Raw genomic sequence first — 17,531 nt, forward strand, 5'->3', positions numbered from 1 at the left:
GGACAGCTTTTGTGCCAATCCATCTTTTTTTTTTTTTTGAAAGGCAGATATACATAGAGGAGGATAAACAGAGAGGAAGATCTTCCATCTGATGGTTCATTCCCCAAGTGGTCACAACAGCTGGAGCTGAGCCAATCTGCAGCCAGGAGCCAGGAGCTCTTCCAGGTCTCCCACGCGTGTGCTGTCCTCAACTGCTGTCCCAGGCCACAAGCAAGGAGCTGGAGGAGAAGCAGGGTTGCCAGGATTAGAACTGGTGCCCATATGGAATCCCGGTGCGTGCAAGTGTGCCAATCCATCTTAGAGCATTCTCTCAGCTATTCCCTTTCTCTTCCTGAATTCACACTGATTTTTTTTTAAGCTTTTGTGAACATTCGTCTGTCTGAACAGACCCATAGAGACCCTGCACCCACATGGGAGACCTGGAAGAAGCTCCAGACTCCTGGCTTTGGATTGGCTCAGCTTTGGCCATTGTGGCCACTTGGGGAATGAACCAGTGGATAGAAGATCTTTCTTTCTGTATATATACCTAATAAAACTAATAAATCAATTTTTTGAAAAAAGAAAAGAAACAGCCCGGGGCTGATGCAACAGCATAGTATGCTAAGCCTCAGCCTGTGGCACTGGCATCAATTTAGGTACCAATTCATGTCCCAGCTCCTCCACTTCTGATTCAGCTCTCTGCTTATAATCTGGGAGAGTAGTGAAGGATAGTTTAAGTCCTTGGGTTCCTGAACCCACCTGCATGAAGCTCTTAGCTCCTGAATCCTGGCTCCTAGCTTTGCATCAGCTCAGCTCTGGCCATTGCAACCATTTAGGGAGTGATCCAGCTATAAAAGATTCATTCTCTCTCTCATAAATAGTGCCAGGAAGGTGAGACTCAGGATGGACAGATGCTCTGCAGCCTTACCCTGGATCAGAGAGCACATGGAAGGTTCCCCCGACGTGCCAGGCTGAGAAACCAGAAACTCATCCAGTGCTCTGGACTCTAGGACGTTGGTTGACCATATGTGTGAGAGGATTGCAGAAATATGTGGGCAAGATGGAATTTAAAAGTTTATTTTGATGCACATTTTTAAAATCCATGCGTAGTTTTGGTAAACTCATCTTTCATCAACTTTTGAAGACCTGAAGACCCCCTGGTATGCTTGGATATGAGCGTTTTTTGCACCAATGTAAATTGGGTTTTTAATTCCATTTTTCTACAGTTTTTCAAAGTGCTGTCTAATAAAGAGCCTTAAGAAAGGAATGCTAGGGTGCTCAGTCATCACGGGGCTCCTCGGGGTCTCTGCCCCTTCCTGGGCTCATCCCACTGACATGTACAGCACAGAGAGCGAGCCACTGCCTGGGCGGCTGCACCAGCATCTGGCACGGGATGGTCCAGAAGGTAGCCTTCCATTCAGCTGCCTTGCCTTGGCCCAGGCAGTCCTCATCAGGTAGCGAGCTGGAGCCCACTTCCCCAGGCCGGGCTGGGCTCGGGCTGGGCTCGGCTTCTCTCCCACTCCCACGGAGACAGAAGCAGCCTGGCCTCCAGAAGAGCCCAGCTTTTATAGCTTGAACTGTGGCTCTGCCACTGAACTCTGTTTTCTCTCCAAGTTATGGACAGACATCAGGCATAAATCATAGCACCTGGCATATGGCATCTGGGCTTACTGCCTGATAACATCTGGCATGTAGGGTTTTGGGGGATGTTGTGTTGTTTGTTTGTTTTGTAAAAACACATACACATACAAAAAATAAAATAACTGAGTTTTGTGACCCTATCACTCAACCTCTTGTCACCACCAGGTTGCCATTTTCAACTCTTGTAAAAGAAATTTTCCATCATTATTTGAGTTCTGGGAGGCAAGGGCACAGCCCCACAGTGGCAGGGCCTGGCCAAGCTCCTGCACCTCAGGTTTCCCATGTGGTTGCTAGTGACTCCATCACTGGGGCTGTGCCCTTGCCTCCCAGAAGCCCAGGGACCCCAGCCTGGGACACAACTGTCTGACCCGTCAGGCCCAGGGCTTGCCCCTATAAAGTAATTGCGGTGTTGTCAACTCCAGCCCTCATGTTATTGGACCTGTTGTAATTTATATGAACTTACTTATGGTTAGACACCTACACTAGATTTCATTGAATGAATGGTAGTGTACTCATATAACAGTAAGCAGCCATTGAAAGAAGATGTAGTGGAAGTATACGTCTTAGCCTAGAAAAGTGTTCATGGTTACATGGCAAACAAGGTGGTTTTAGGATCAGGTGCCTTGCCCCAATCTGTGTGGACGTTCGCTGCCACTGTCCTAGGGGCTTTCAGTTGGACTCGCCAAAGGGACTAGTCGGGTGCAGTTTCAGGCCTGGCCTACAAGCCTGATAGAGCAGGTGGAGGTGGGATGCAGCAGTTGGTGTCTTGAGCCGGGTCCCAGGTGACTGTTTCTGCCTGCCGACACTCCTGTTTCCGCCTGGACTCCTTGGCTAGCCTTGGGAGCACCAGCCGTCCGCTTTCCTTTCCGTAGATCCTAGCAAAGCCTTCTAAGCTGTAAAACCTTTCCTGATCCTTCCAGCACACCCACCTGGGCACTGGGCCGTCTCAGCCCTGGGCTTTGTGTCATACCCTGAGTGAGCTACCAAATAAAGCAACTGAAGTTTCTGGAACCCGAATCATGTTTACATTTTGGTCAAGAGGCACACTGAGCATTTTAGGCCTCTTAAGCACACGTGTTAGCTAGAGCTCTAAGGAAGTAGTCTTCCTAACACTGATAGAGGGAAAACAAACCTTGTTTACATTTCCTTTACCTTGGCATCCAGACTATGAAAACTGAATGTCCTGCGTGTTTGCTCTGCTCTAGGCCAGGCAGGTGCAGCCCATTTAGCTTCTGGCTTCAACCTGGCCCGTTGCCAGCCAATGCAGGCAGTTAGGGAGTGAGCCAGCAGATGAAAGGATATTTGGCTCACTGAACCTTTCAAATTAAAAAAAAAAAAACCCAGCCCATCTTGACAAGCAGTTAGTTAGGATGACATGCAGCCACGCACCTGCTGCGCTGGTCACAGAGCAGTCTTCAGTGGCGCGGGTATCCTGCCTAACTGCAGTCCATGCCGGGGCTTGCCGGGCATCCTTAGGGCTGTGGTCCAGGTGCTCCGCAGGACCCCTGCACTGCCCTGGAGCCGGGTCACACCAGCATTTGAATGCAGCCTCTGGGATCTTACTTCAAAAAGGATCTCCCCTCCATGTCCCATGTCTTACAGCTTTCCTTGTACTGACACCTTCCCAGTCACCTGCCAGCTAACTAATTACCTTTGCAGAAACCATGTTCATATCCTCATTTCTACAAGGTACTAGAAGTCAGAATGAAAAATGAGGAAATGAGGATATGAACATCTTGCAAAAATAAGACCAAGGTCATCTAGGAAGTGTCCAACTTAAAAAAAAAAAAATCAGGTTCTGAAATAAGTTAAATATTTGTGTTCCATGTCAAGTGTTTCCTTAATTTCTAGGGGGAAACGAAGAGCCTTTTAAGTTGAACGAACTTAAATCGCTTAGGTGTAACTTCGGTGAGATGAAAATGTTAAGACAGCGGGAGGTGCCAGCAATGTTTGTCGTCCAGTCCTGTTCTTCCAGAACGCATTTGTCCTTTCAAGAGTCAACTTAACATTTCTTTTTCTTCCCCATAAAGGTAGAAATCTGTGGGTTCTTGTTGTGGGCCGTTTCCCCAAGGAGCACAAAATTGGGATTCCGGACTTCAAATATGTGGCCAACATGCATGGAGACGAGGTATGTGTGTGACTTGGATTTGTGTAATGTCAGCAAAGGACTGCCCCTCTGGCTCCTGGGCCCTGGAGACAGGCTCAAGAGGAAGCAAGGGGTCTCAGACATGCAAATTGCTGCGTGGGTCTTCCTGGGAGTTTCCTATCACAGTTTTAGGAACCAACTGCTGTGCCTGTCAATTGGTCACGTACCCAGCGCCCTGGGCAAGTAACTGGAAGTGGTTTCTTTTATCAGGAGCTGGAAGAACAAGAGCGCCCACGTTCTGAGCCCAGCCAGCCAAGTTCCTGAACTCTCAGCTGGGCTAATTTTTCACTCTTTTTCCTCCCTCACCCTCAGTGTCAAGGTGACCCGGAAAAGGAACTGTGTTATGTTGACATGCAAAATGATCATGTCTGATTTTGGAATGCTTTTATCATATTGTCTCTAAATCAAAGGCACAGACACAGAGAGAGGAAGAGACAGAGATGTTGCACCTGCCTCTTCACTCTCCAAATGGCTACAGTGGCCAAAGCTGGGGACAGGCGCTCCTTCTGGGCGCACATGCGGGCTCAGGGGCCCAAGGTCTTGGGCCAACCTCCCCTGCTTTCCCAGACCATAGATGGGAAACTGAATTGAGGTGCAGTAGCTGGGACATGAACCAGCACCCATATGGGATGCCAGCCCTGCTGACAGATGTTTTGTCCCCTACCCCCGTCTCTGGCCCTTGTCATCACGCTGTCTTAATCTAATACTCTGTGTATTAATAGCCAAATTTATATACACTTAGGGATCTAATATCCACCATTCAGCAAATACTACTGAGTTCCATTAACAGTTTCTTTGCTTCTTCGTTACCTTAACACAGAAAGCTTATTTTATTTTTTCATTTTTCTTTGCAAAATACCCTGACCAACTTTGACATTCTGACCAGGAGTTGAAGAGGTTTCTTTCTGGGGCTGGTGCTGTGGCATAGTGAATACAAGCTGAAGTGCAGGCAACCCACATGACCACCAGTTTGAGTTCCATCTGCTCTGCTTCCAATCCAGCTCCTGTTAATGGCCTAGAAAAGCAACAGGGATGGCCCAACTGCTTGGGTCCCTGCACCCATGCGGAAGACCTGGGGAGGTTCCTGGCTCTTGGTCTCAGCCTGACTCAGCCCTGGCCATCGCAGTCATTTAGGAAATGAACCAGTGGATGGGCAAAACCTCTATCTCTCTGTAATTCAGCCTTTTAAATAAACAAAATATTTTTTACTTTTTATATTTTTCCTCATGTTTAACATTCCAAATGGAAAGCAGAAAATAATAACAAAGAACAAAAGAAAAGCAATCAGAAAACCTGTTCCTCAGATGTATAAACAAAAGCTGTACACTGTTATCAAATACCAGAGTGCTGCTTTCCTATCTAAAGAATGCATATTTTTTTTTTGTACTGTGTATTAGTTACACAGATCAGGGAAGACATTTGGCTTTGGGGGACTGGTTTATTTTACTGAACATGTTTTCCTATTGCATCCCTGAGTTGCAAAGGACAAGATTTTATCTTTTTTATGGCTGAGTAGTATTCCATAGTGTATATATACTACATTTGGTTTATCCAGTCATTCACTCATGGGCATCTGGATTGATTTCATTTCTTAGCTATTGTGAATTGATCTGCTATAAATCTTGGGAGTACAGGTAAATCTCAGGAGGGAGATGGCTGAGTCATTAAGGTAAAATCTATTGTCAGATATCTGAGGAATCACTGTCTGGTGTTTTATAATAACGGTTGCACTAGTTTACAATCCCAGACACTGAATTAGGATACGTTTCCCCACATTCTTACCAACATAGGTTTTTTTTTTAATTGTTAGATGATATTTTTAATTAACAATATTTAATTGTTAGATGATTATTTTTTGTAAAGATTTCTTTTTTATTGGAAAGGCAGATATACAGAGAGAAGGAGAGACACAGAAGGATCTTCCATCCACTGGTCTATTCCCCTCAAGTGTCCACAATGGCCAGAGCTAAGCCAATCCAAAGCCTGGAGCCAGGAGCTTCTTCTGGGTCTCCCATGCGGGTACAGGGTCCCGGTTTCTTCTAGGTCTCCCATGCTACTGCAGGGTCTCAAGGCTTTGGGCCATCCTTCACTGCTTTCCCAGACCACAAGCAGGGAGCTGGATGGGAAGTGGTGTATCTGGGACATGAGCCAATGCCCATATGGGCTCCTGACAGATGCAAGGTGAGGATTTAACCACTAGGCCTATTGTGCTGGGCATAGATGGTAGCTATTGTTACCTAGGGTAAAGTGGTACCTCACTGTGGTTTTTATTTGCGTTTGCCTGATGGCCAGAGAACCTGAGCATTTTTTTATGTCTGTTGGCCATTTGAACTTTATCCCTTGAGAAATACCTGTTGAAGTTTATTGCTCATTTCTTAAACTGGACTGTGTTAAGTTTCTTGAGCTCTTTATAGATCCTGGATTTTAATCAATTGCAAAGTTTATAAATACTACATCCCATTCTGTTGGCTGCCTCTTCACTTTGTTGATGGTTTTCTTTATGATGCAGATGCTTCTTAGCTTGATGTAATTCAATTATATGTTTGGTTGCTTGCCTGTACTTCTGGGGTCTTTTCTAAGACCTCTGCCTCTGCCTGTGTCTTGCAGTGTGTCTCTGGTGTTTTCCTCTAGTAATTCAGTATCCGGTAGCAGAGCTAGATCTTTGATTCACTTAAAGTTGATTTTTGTAAGAGGTAGTGAACTTGTTTCATGTTTGTGCATATGTAGATCCTATTTTCTCAGCACCATTTGTTGAACAGACTTTTCTCCTTGGATTATTTCGCTTCTCTTGTGAAAAAACTTAGTTGGCTCTAGCTCTGTGGGTTCATTTCTGGGGTTTCTATTTTGTTCCATTGATCTTCAGGTCTGATTTTGTGCCAGTACCATGCTGTTCTGATTACAACTGCCCTGCAGTACATGTTGGAAACTGATATTTTAATGCAAAAATATGAAAATATGTAAAACACAAAAACATGGAAAAATCTTCCATGTTCATGGGTTGGTAGAATTACTATAATCAAAGCACATGCTACCAAAAGTATTCTATAGATTCAATACAATCTCCACTCAAAATACCTAGGATATTTTTTGCAGAGCTAGAAACACACGAAACTGAATCTCATATGGAAACACAAGAGACCCTGATCAGCTAAAGCAGTCCACAGATGCGGAAAGTTTTTTTGATGTTTTGATATTTTTTTTTCAAAGTTTTGTAATTTTCCTCACATCCTTGGTTAAATTTACTTCGAAGTATTTAAATTTCCTTGCAGCTATTGTGAATGAAATGAAATTGATTTATAAATTCTTTCTCAGCCATGGAATTGTTTGCATATACAAAGGCTATTGAATTTTGTATATTTTTTTTTAAGATTTATTTATTTATTGGAAAGTCAGATATACAGAGAGGAGGAGAGACAGAGAGGAAGATCTTCCATCCTATGATTCACTCCCCAAATGAGCACAACGGCCGATGTTACACCGATCCGAAGCCAGGATCCAGGAACTTCTTCCAGGTCTCCCACAGGGGTGCAGGGTCCCAAAGCTTTGGGCCGTCCCCAACTGCTTTCCCAGGCCACAGACAGGGAGCTGGATGGGAAGTGGAGCTGCTGGGATTAGAACCGGCGCCAATATGGGATTCCAGGGCGTTCGAGGCGAGTACTTTAGCCGCTAGGCCACACCGCTGGGCCCCGAATTTTGTATATCTTTAATTTCTTTGTCTTGCCTGATGACACAGCTAGAACTTGCAGGATTATATTGAGTATCAGCAGTGAGAGCTGGAATCCTTTTCTGGTTCCAGATCTTGGTGGAAATGCCTCCAACTGCACACATAAAATGATGCTGTATTTTTCATGTGTTGCTTTGGTTGTGTTGGGGAATGATCCTTCTCTATCCAATTTGCTTACCGTTTTTACCATGAAAGGAAGTTGTATTTTCTCCACATCTATTGATCATCATATGGTTTTTATTCTTCAGCTTGTTAATGTGATATATCATGTTTATTGATTTGCATATGTTGAACTATCCCACAAAGCAGTCATAAATACCACTTGGTCTAGGTGAATGATCTTCCTGAGGTGGTGTTGGATTCCATTAGCTAGTACTTTGGGGAGGATTGTTGTTGCTGTATTCATTAGACATACTGATGTATAGGTCTTTTTGTTCTGATTATGGAATTAAGGTGGTGCTGAGGATTCCCCTAACCCCCTTGAATTACTTTTGAATAGTTTGAATTAGATCTTTATAAAATTTGATAGGAAAAAGTTGTGAGGTGAGTTTTTGGTGGAGCAGTATGCCCTTCCTGGGACACCCACATCCCATTTCGGAGTGCCTGGTTGTGCTGGCTCCCAAACCTGCCTCCGCTAGCACCCCCCTCAGGAGGCAGCAGTGACGGCTCACCTACTCGGTGCCTGCCACTTAGCGGCAGATCCAGACTGAGTGCTCAGCCTGGCCTAGCCCTGGCTGTTGTGAAATCTGGGTAGTAGACCAACAAATGAAGACTCTGTCTCTGCATTTCAAATAGAAGGAAACACCTAAATACCAGAATTGGGTGCCTAGAGCTTTATTCTTAACTAGTAGTAGACAAAGAAGAGGCTCTGTCTGTTCCCTTGACCCTGGGATCCATGGTCCTGGTCACTTTGCTAGTGGGTATTTAATGTGTGTGTGAAGTTTAACTGAATCATAATTCTGATTTGGAGTGTGAAGAGCAGTAGATTTTTTTAAACTGGTGCTTTAAGATTTACTTTGTAATTCTGACTTTCAAATAGAGAGTGAGTGGGAGAGACCATGTGGATAGTCTTCCATGGTCTTTCACTCTACGGATGGACACAATGACTGCAGATGGGCCAGTCTGAAGCCAGGAGCCTAGAACTTCTTCCAGGCCTTCCGTATGGGTGAAAGGACCCAAGTACTCAGCCCATTCTCTGCTGCTTTCCCAGACACACTGGCAGGAAGCTAGATAGGAAGTTAAGTAACTTGGAACAATCTGGTGCTATAAGGTAGGAACAGGCACCACAGAGAATGGCTTTAGCTGCTATTCCACAGCAAGGGCTGCCAAAGATTTTTTTTTTTTTTAGATTTATTCATTTATATTTGAAGGGCAGATTTATAAAGAGGAAGAGAGAGAAAGATCTTTCATCCACTGGTTTGCTCCCCAAATGGCTGCAACGCCTAGAGCTGAGCTGATCCAAAGTCAGGAGCTCTATCTGGTTTCCCAAGCGAGTGCAGGGTCCGAAGGCCTTGGGCCATCCTCTGCTGCCTTTCCAGCCATAAGCAGGGAGCCTGATGGGAAGTGGAGCATCCAGGATATGAACCAGCTCTTACATAGGATGCTGGCACTTATAATGGAGAATTGGACTGTTACGTCATTGTGCTGTCCCCAGCCCAACATTTTTTTTAAACTTTTGTTTCTTAAACATCAGTATGTTTTTTTTTTTACTATAATTTATTCAGGCATCAACTCTAGGAAAAAAAATCCACTATCACAGTGATATATTCCAGGATACAGGGCCCGGTGTGGTGGCGCAGTGGTTAAGGTCCTCGCCTTGCATGCCTGGGATCCCATATGGGCGCCGGCTCTATCCCGGCGGCCCCTCTTCCCATCCAGCTCCCTGCCTGTGGCCTGGGAAAGCAGTCAAGGACGGCCCAAAGCTTTGGGACCCTGTACCCGCGCTGGAGACCCGGAAGAGGCTCCTGGCTTCGGACTAGCATCGCATCAGCCGTTGCTCTCACTTGGGGAGTGAATCATGGGACAGAAGATCTTCCTCTGTCTCTCCTCTCTGTATATCCGCCTTTCCAATAAAAATAAAATAAATCTTTTAAAATATATATATATATATATTCCAGGATACAGAGCTTGAAAGGGAAAAATATTCCCTGGGTAGTAGTGACCATATTATTCAACCTATAGATAAGGGATAGGTCACTTTCATGTACAGTCTAGATATAACAGCACTTCTGAGATGTGTTTTCTATGTTTGTGTGTCTGTAGAGGATGTTTTAGTCATTTATGCAGTCAACAGGACCTAACCTAAAATGGTGGCTACCTGGAAGATGTGGGGAACGGAGCCAGCATACAGTGATGATTCCAAACCTTTCATGAAAGTAAAATTAAAGCAAAGCTCCTCCCCCAGGTGCTATTTTCAAGGCTAGTGTTTCCACGAGTCTCTCAGATGAGAGTCAAGTATCCTCTTGTGCATCGTGGCTTTGGGTAATTAAATGCTTAGCTCCTGAGCGGGAGCCCATCGCTTTTCTAGGTGACTACCAGATTCCCCAAATTGTGGTAGGAGTGTTTCCCAGCTTTTATTCCAAGCTCGTTCCTCTACCATGAGACAAAGGTTCCAAGCAAAAGGGTAAGCTGGATCAATGAGAGTAGTGAGGGGATTACGGTTGGAATGGGACCGAGTGTGGACAGCCCCCTGCAGGCCAGAGTGAGGGCGAGCTAGTCAGTAGACTGCCAAGACCAGCAGCCTCCTTTAAGGCTGGGGCGGGTGGGGGGCATAGAGGGAGCACCTTGGCAGGATCTAGCTTACATGAGGGTTTTCAGGGAGTTTTATGAAGTTCAGCTCTCCAGTGTTCACGGCATCATCTTCCTGGTGTAGGAAACTCGGGTGAATCATTGGAAAGTAGTGGACTACATTGGCAGTATAAGAGGGTGGAGTCAAGATGCATGGCTAGAGTAGGAACTGTGGAGTTTTCCAGCTCGTTTTTTCTAACTCCCTGCTTATCAAAACGATGCTCTTTCCTACCCGCCCGCCCTCTTTTTTTTTTTTTTTTCTCTTGTGAGACAGGGACGTTGGATGCCAAGTTACCTTGTCCCAATAAAAAGCCTTCAAAGAAAATCACAGTCATTTGCACATCCCCTCACTCCCCCGCTAACTCCTATGCTCTCGGAAAGTTCTTCCTCAGAATACTCTTGACCTTGTGATTTGTCAGCAGTAATTGAATTATTGGATATATGATACAGGAGGAGCTACACAAGCTACACCAGGGAGCCAGGAAAAAATCAGCTAGGCTCCCTGGTGTGGAAGGTGGGTGAACGTAGAAGGGTTAGTCCAGTGACTGTAATGAAGTGTGTGGTGTTGATGGAGCAGGTAGGGACCCGTACATAGGATAAGGCAATGTTCCTGCTGGTGTGTATTTTTTTAAAAGATTTATTTATTTTTATTGGAAAGGCAAATTTACAAAGAGAGACAGAAAGATCTTTACATCTGCTGGTTCACTCCCCAAGTAGCTGCAGTTGTGGGAGCTAAGCCGATCCAAAGCCAGAAGCCAGGAGTTTCTTCCGGGTCTCCCATATGGATGCAGGGTCCTAAGGCTTTGGCCCATCCTCTGCTGCCTTCCCAGACCACAAGCAGGGAGCTGGATGGGAAGTGGAGCAGCAGGGCCATGACCTGGCCACCTGTATGGGAACTCGACGGTGGCAAGGTGAGAATTTATCCACTAGGCTATCACTCCAGGCTCTGGTGTATATTTTTAATGATTGGTTTTATTTTGCAGATGATAGATCTTCTACCCAGCAGCAGGACTTCCATCTGAGTCTCCTGCATTCATGCAGCAGCCTGAGCACCTGCCCCTCTTCAGCTGCTTTCTCAGATGCATTAGCAGGCAGCTGCATTGACAGTGAAGTAGCTGGGACTTGAACCAGTGCCCATTTGGGATGTTGATATCACAAGCAGTGGGTTAACACACGGTGCCACGATACTGGCTCCCTGTTGTCGTTTCTTAAAGAAATTTCTAAAAAGTTTTTAGCTATCTGATAAATTGTAATTTGATTGGCTTGTCAGGTTTTTGCAATTGTGACATGACTCAATTATTGATGACAAGCTTGGAAGAGGGGTGTTCCCTGGGGACTCTCGGCCCCTAGTGACAGATTCATTCATGAAGTCGCCATGCCCACAGAAAACAAGCCAGCTGCTGACTAGAAGACTGGCTACACTCGTGGACACCATTTTAACCACATTGTTTTTCCAAATTTGAATTCTCCAAGGTCTCATGTTTCACAGGCTTACTTTTACATGAAGGGAAGTTTATACATAAAACATGAATGTTCAAGACATTTACATTGAGGCTGCAAGGAATTCATTTGAATAGTATTTGGCATGAGAATGCTCTTACCAAGGCAGTAAGCATGGCCCAACAAAACAAACAAAAACCAGCATTGTGTTTAACTTCTTCTGAAATTTCATCTGTTTATCTGTTTAAAGGACCTTTTAGTTGGGTCTGTGTTCTGTTTCCATGCCTTCTTTTCACCCTCTGTAGTTAGGAATGTGTAGATAGTTGAGACAGACAAGACTTTGGTTATATATTTGTGTCCCTAAAAGAACTGATTTTATTACTCCTATACAAGCACTGATTTCCTCTCATTGAAGATAACTAAAAAGAAACAGGAAAGGAAAACCACTAAGAACATAATCATCCAGAAATGGCTAGCATTAGTATCTGCCAGACACCCTCTTAGAGCTACATCTGTAGTTAAGACAGCGAGAAGAGTTAGAACAAGGTTGGGTGGGTTTGTGATGCACCTCGTTAAGCTGCCGCTCAGAATGCTCACATTCTACGCTGGAGTGCTGGTCGAGCCCAGCGATTCCATTTTCCATCCAGCTCCCTGCTAACCCACCAGGGAGGCACCACACGGGAAGCCCCGGAGCTTGAGGACCTGCTCCTTCTGATGGGGAAACCCAGATGGAGTTTCTGATTGTCGTAAACATTTAGGGAGTGAACCAGTGGATGGAAGATTCGTTTCCATCTCTGTTACTCTGCCTTTAAAAGATGATTTTTTTTAAAGTAAAATGTGTGTATGCATGTTAAAAAGCATTTACACAGGGAGAGACAGTGGGGGGTCTTCCATCTGCTGGTACACTCCCCAAATGGTTGCAACAGCTAGGGTGAAGCTAGGCCAAAGCCAAGACCTTCATCCAGGTCTCCCACATGGGTGCTGAAGCCCGAGTGCTTGGGCCATTCTCCTCTGCTGCTTCTCCAGGCTCGAGCACGTTAGCAGGGAGGTGGATGTAAAGTAGACTGGTTGAGATGCGAATCAGGGCCCATATGGGATGCTGGTGTGGCAGGCAGTAACCGAACCACTATACCATTGTACCCGGCTCCAGCACTCTGCCTTATTTTAGATTTTTACTTTTATTTGAAAGGCAGGGTAATAAGGGAAGGACACAGGGAGGTGCTTCTCACTGGCCACATGGCCACAGCAGGAAGGGGAAGCCAAGCCTTGACTAGGCAGTTAGGATTCTATCTGGTCTTTGACATGGCTGCCAGGACCAAAGTATTTGGGCCACCTTCTGCTGCCTTTCCAGCTATCTTAGCAGGGAGCTTGTTGGGAAATGAAACAGCCATGACTCAAACTGTTTGATATGAAATGCTGGCAGTGGCTTAATCTACTGGGCCACAACACCAGCCCCTATATGTATTATCTTTAAATAAGAAGTTTAAATTTTATGTTGATTTGAATTTATAAACAGAAAACAAATTGGCGAACTTGATTTTTTTTTCAAAAAGAAACTGATCATCAAAATATCTTTCTAGTGTTAGGAAAATTATGAGGAGCCAGCATTCTGGTGGAGTGGATTAGGCCGACTTTTGTGACACCTCCATTCCCATGTGGGCGCTAGTTCAACTCCCAGCTGCTCCACTTCTGATCCAGCTCCTTACTAATGCACCTGGGAAGCCAGCAGAAGGTAGCTCAAGTCCTTGGGTCCCTGTACCCACATGGGAGACCTGATGGCGTTCAGGCTTTAGCTTAGCCCAGTCCCAATTACTGTGGTTATTCGGAGTGAATCAGTGGATTAAACAATTAAATATTTTGAAAGAGCAGTTATTTTAAAGTACATTTTAACTTTTGATAGTATCTTTATGATGAAAAAAGGAAAAATTAGCACTTTGAAAATAACTTCCTCTTCTCTTCCGAGTCTCATCCTGGCTATTTATAATAAACTTATTTTTTTTTTTAAATCTTTTGAAACACAAAGGGACAGACAGAGCCAGTAAACTCACATCTGCTGGCTCACTCCCCAAATGCCCACAACTAGAGCTAGGCCTGGGCGGGGACTGGAGCCAGGAACATGAGCCAGGTCTCCCAGGAGAGTGGCACGAGCCCAGCACCCTGAGCCACCACCATCGCCTCCCGGGGGAAGTTTGGACAGAAAGCTGCCCTGGGGAGCTGGAGCCAGAGCCAGTCACGGACCAGGCACGCAGGTGTAGGCTGTGGACGTCCCAGCCAGGATGCTGCACACCTGCTCCCAATCCCTATGTAGTTCATACTGTATACATACAGCCACACTTGCTCCACATCTCACTGGGTTCTAGCTTCACCCTTGAGTCTTAATCGTGGCTTCTTCTCTTGGTTCAACGTCATTGCCCACTCATGTGCTGAATTCCTGCACACTTGAGAATGGATGGTTGAAAGTTAAGAAATCCACCTGGAGAAGCACAGGGGTTCTGTCACTGCTTGCTCTGTACTTAACACAGAGATGGGCCTGCGGGTTTCCTGGTTAAATCGTCCCATGGTCTCTATCAGCATTGAAAAATGCCAGAAATTGGGGGGCTGGCTAGTTTTGCCTCCCAAAGACGCCCTTGTCCGACATGGATTTGGTTCTGAGCTCCTGATCTCAGCTTCATGCTAACATCCTGGGAGATGGAGGTAATGGTGGCTCAAGGGATTGAATTCCTGCCACCCACCAGGGAGACCTGGATTGGATGTGCAGCTCCACACATCGGCTGGCCCTGCCTTGGGCGTGTGGGCATTTGGGGAGTGAACCAACAAAGAGCGTGTTCTCTCAAATACTGAGCAAGAAGTGTACAGCACTCTACTTCTCTTCCCCTTTTCTTTCATCCATCTTTCACAAGGCACGGTCCCCGGCTCCTCCCTGACTTTGAGCAGTATTTCCATTTGCAAAACATCTTCTGTCTTACAGTTGGACACCTGTGTAAGGTTAGCCTGGTTTTCTGGCTACTACCTTATAGGAACCTTTTCTGGTGACAGTCTTCACTGTAAAAAATCAAAGTCAATGGATGAGGAAGATAGAAATGGTAAGGAAAATGGTGGCATCAGAACTGAGTATACTTGAACTTCTACTCTGAAGCTTCTGGCTATTTTAAAGTGTGTGTCACAAGTCCCCAATTTTCTTAGTCTGTTTCATTTATTTGTGTTCACTAGGGTAACAAATGTATAAACTGGGGCCTCTTGATGTGTCAGTGAGAGGACTGGAGGGAGGAAGGGGAGAAGCAGTCACTGGGGCTGCACAGCCTGTGGTGGGGATGGACTCCTGCTGTGGAGGCTCCACTAAAACCCTACCTCTGCAGAGTCCACACCAGTGCCTGTGGCCCTGGGCCTGATCATACGAGCAGCCCTGGTTTCTCACCTGCCAACCCTTAGCAGCATCTTGGTCTTCAGAAGCAGTATCCTTAGGCCTAGAATCAGAGGGCTGAATCTTCCTGGCATGAGGCTCAACTAGAACTTAGAAAAAGGTTTATTTGTTTGAAAATTAGAAACATCTTCCATCTGCTGGTTCACTCCCCCAGAAAACCACATTGGACAGGGCTTTGCTAGACTGAAGCCAGTAGCCTGGAGGTTCTGAGTCCACGAATGAATACAGGGGCCCAAAAAATGTAAGCCACCCTCCATTGCTTTCCCAGGTGCTTCACAGGGAGCTGGACTGGAAGTGGAGCAGCTGGGACTTAAAACAATACCACTGGCAGTGTTACCCACTCTACAATGTGAACTCCAACTCCTTAAGAAAAGATACCATTTTATGTCCCAGCTGCTCCATTTCCAATCCAGCTCCCTAAATGGCCTGAGAAAGCAGTAGAGGATGGCCCAAGTCCTTGCTTGGGCCCCTATACCCATGTGGGAGACCCTGAGGAAGCTCCTGGCTTCAGACCAACCCAGCTCTGGTCATTGTGGTCATTTGGGGAGTAAAGCAGTAAATGGAAGACCTCTGTCTTTCCTTTTCTCTGTAACTCTGTCTTTCAAATAAAACTACATCTTTTTTTTTCTTTTAAGACATCTAGCAAATGGGTAAAGTTACAAAGCTTCCTTTTTAAATTTTTTTTAAAGATTTATTTATTTTTATTGAAAAGTCAGATATACAGAGAGGAGGAGAGACAGAGAGGAAGATCTTCCATCCAATGATTCACTCCCCAAGTGACCGCAATGGCCAGAGCTGAGCCAATCCAAAGCTAGGAAGCAAGAGCTCTTCCAGGTCTCCCACGCGGGTGCAGTGTCCCAAGGCTTTGGGCCGTCCTCCACTGCTTTCCCAGGCCACAAGCAGGGAGCTGGATGGGTAGCAGGGCCACCGGGATTAGAACCAGTGCCCTTATGGGATCATGATGCATTCAAGGTGAGGACTTCAGCCACTATGCCATTGTGCCGGGCCCCCTTTTTAATGTTAAATAGAAATTTCATTTAAAAAAATACAAAGTAAAAAAATAGTATCTAAATAATATACAGATATGGTTTAAAAATCATGAACAACTAACGAAAATTTTGGAACCTTGACTATAGAAACCAGAAATATAGGGCCTGGCGCGATGGTCTAGCAGCTAAAGTCCTCACCTTGAATGCACCTGCATGGGAGACCTGGAGGAACTTCCTGGCTCCTGGCTCCAGATCAACACAGCACCAGCCGTTGCGGTCACTTGGGGAGTGAATCATCAGATGGAAGATCTTCCTATTTCTCCTTCTGCGTAAGGTTTCTTTGTGATCTGACTTAACAATAAAAATAAATAAGTCTTTAAAAAAAAAAAAAGAAACCAGAAATGTAGATATTCCAAAAATCAAACAAATACAGCAGAATTTGGACATCGGGAAATTTGGGAGTAGGAAAATACAGAAATATGGAATCTATTTAAAGTAGGGCTTATTACAAACTTGGATATTTCTCTATTAAAATCTGGTGTTTGGGGAGGGCACGTGGTACAGCAGTGAAGCCAGGCCTGGGAAGCCTACATCCTGCATCAGAGCCCCTGAGGGCAAGTTCTGGCTCCGCTCTGGTTCCAGTTACTGATTCATAGGCCTCCTGGGAGGTAGCAGGTGCAGCACCTGGTCCCTGCCACCCATGCAGAAGACCCCGATCAAGCTCCCAGCTCCCAGCTTCAATCCGGCCCAGCCACAGTCCACCAACACAACAGACAGGAGATGTGTGTCTCTTTCATACTCTACCTTATCAAATAACTGAAATTCTTCAGTAGTTATAACCTATGATGCTTCATGCAGGATTCTGCCTGGGATCCCTAGGAACGCAGGGTGCCTCTCATACCCTGTAGGCCATCCAAAGAAACACTGTGCCCTGCACTTCCTCTGTGACTCCAGTTCCTACCTCTCCAGAAAACAAGCCCAATTGACAGATGAGCCCTTTAGCACCCCTGGCACTCCCCGCGATGAACTGCTAGCAGCCTGATGATGAGCAGGCTGAGAATCGGGAGTCATACCAGCGAGTCCTGGTTCAGTGTGTGCGTGGAGGCCCCACAGGTAAACTGTGCTTTGGGCCCTGTTCTAACAACTGATCTATTTTAGCATGCCCTCCTTTCCTCCAACAGACTGTGGGGCGGGAGCTGCTGCTCCATCTGATTGACTATCTCGTCACCAACCACGGGAAGGACCCTGAAATCACCAACCTCATCAACAGCACCCGGATACACATCATGCCTTCCATGAACCCAGATGGATTCGAAGCGGTCAAGAATCCCGACTGCTATTACAGCAACGGAAGGTAAGAACAGGCCGCCCTGACCTGTCTTTATTTCAAAATGAAGCACAAAG

At 45.7% G+C, this 17,531-nt stretch overlaps 1 protein-coding gene across 2 annotated transcripts in view; it reads left to right on the forward strand.

Annotated features, from left to right (window-relative positions):
- CPM (carboxypeptidase M) overlaps positions 1 to 17,531 on the forward strand; it is a 69,866-nt gene that overhangs the window by 37,434 nt on the left and 14,901 nt on the right. For both annotated transcript variants that reach the window (XM_040981934.1, XM_040981926.1), the window contains 2 exons: positions 3,651 to 3,748; positions 17,309 to 17,481. In XM_040981934.1, the coding sequence (XP_040837868.1) occupies positions 3,651 to 3,748; positions 17,309 to 17,481 (271 nt within the window). The remainder of the gene's footprint in view (positions 1 to 3,650; positions 3,749 to 17,308; positions 17,482 to 17,531) is intronic.

This window comes from Ochotona curzoniae, unplaced genomic scaffold, assembly GCF_017591425.1.
Source record: "Ochotona curzoniae isolate NIBS_2020 unplaced genomic scaffold, NIBS_Ocur_1.0 contig_1014, whole genome shotgun sequence".
Taxonomy (NCBI): domain Eukaryota; kingdom Metazoa; phylum Chordata; class Mammalia; order Lagomorpha; family Ochotonidae; genus Ochotona; species Ochotona curzoniae.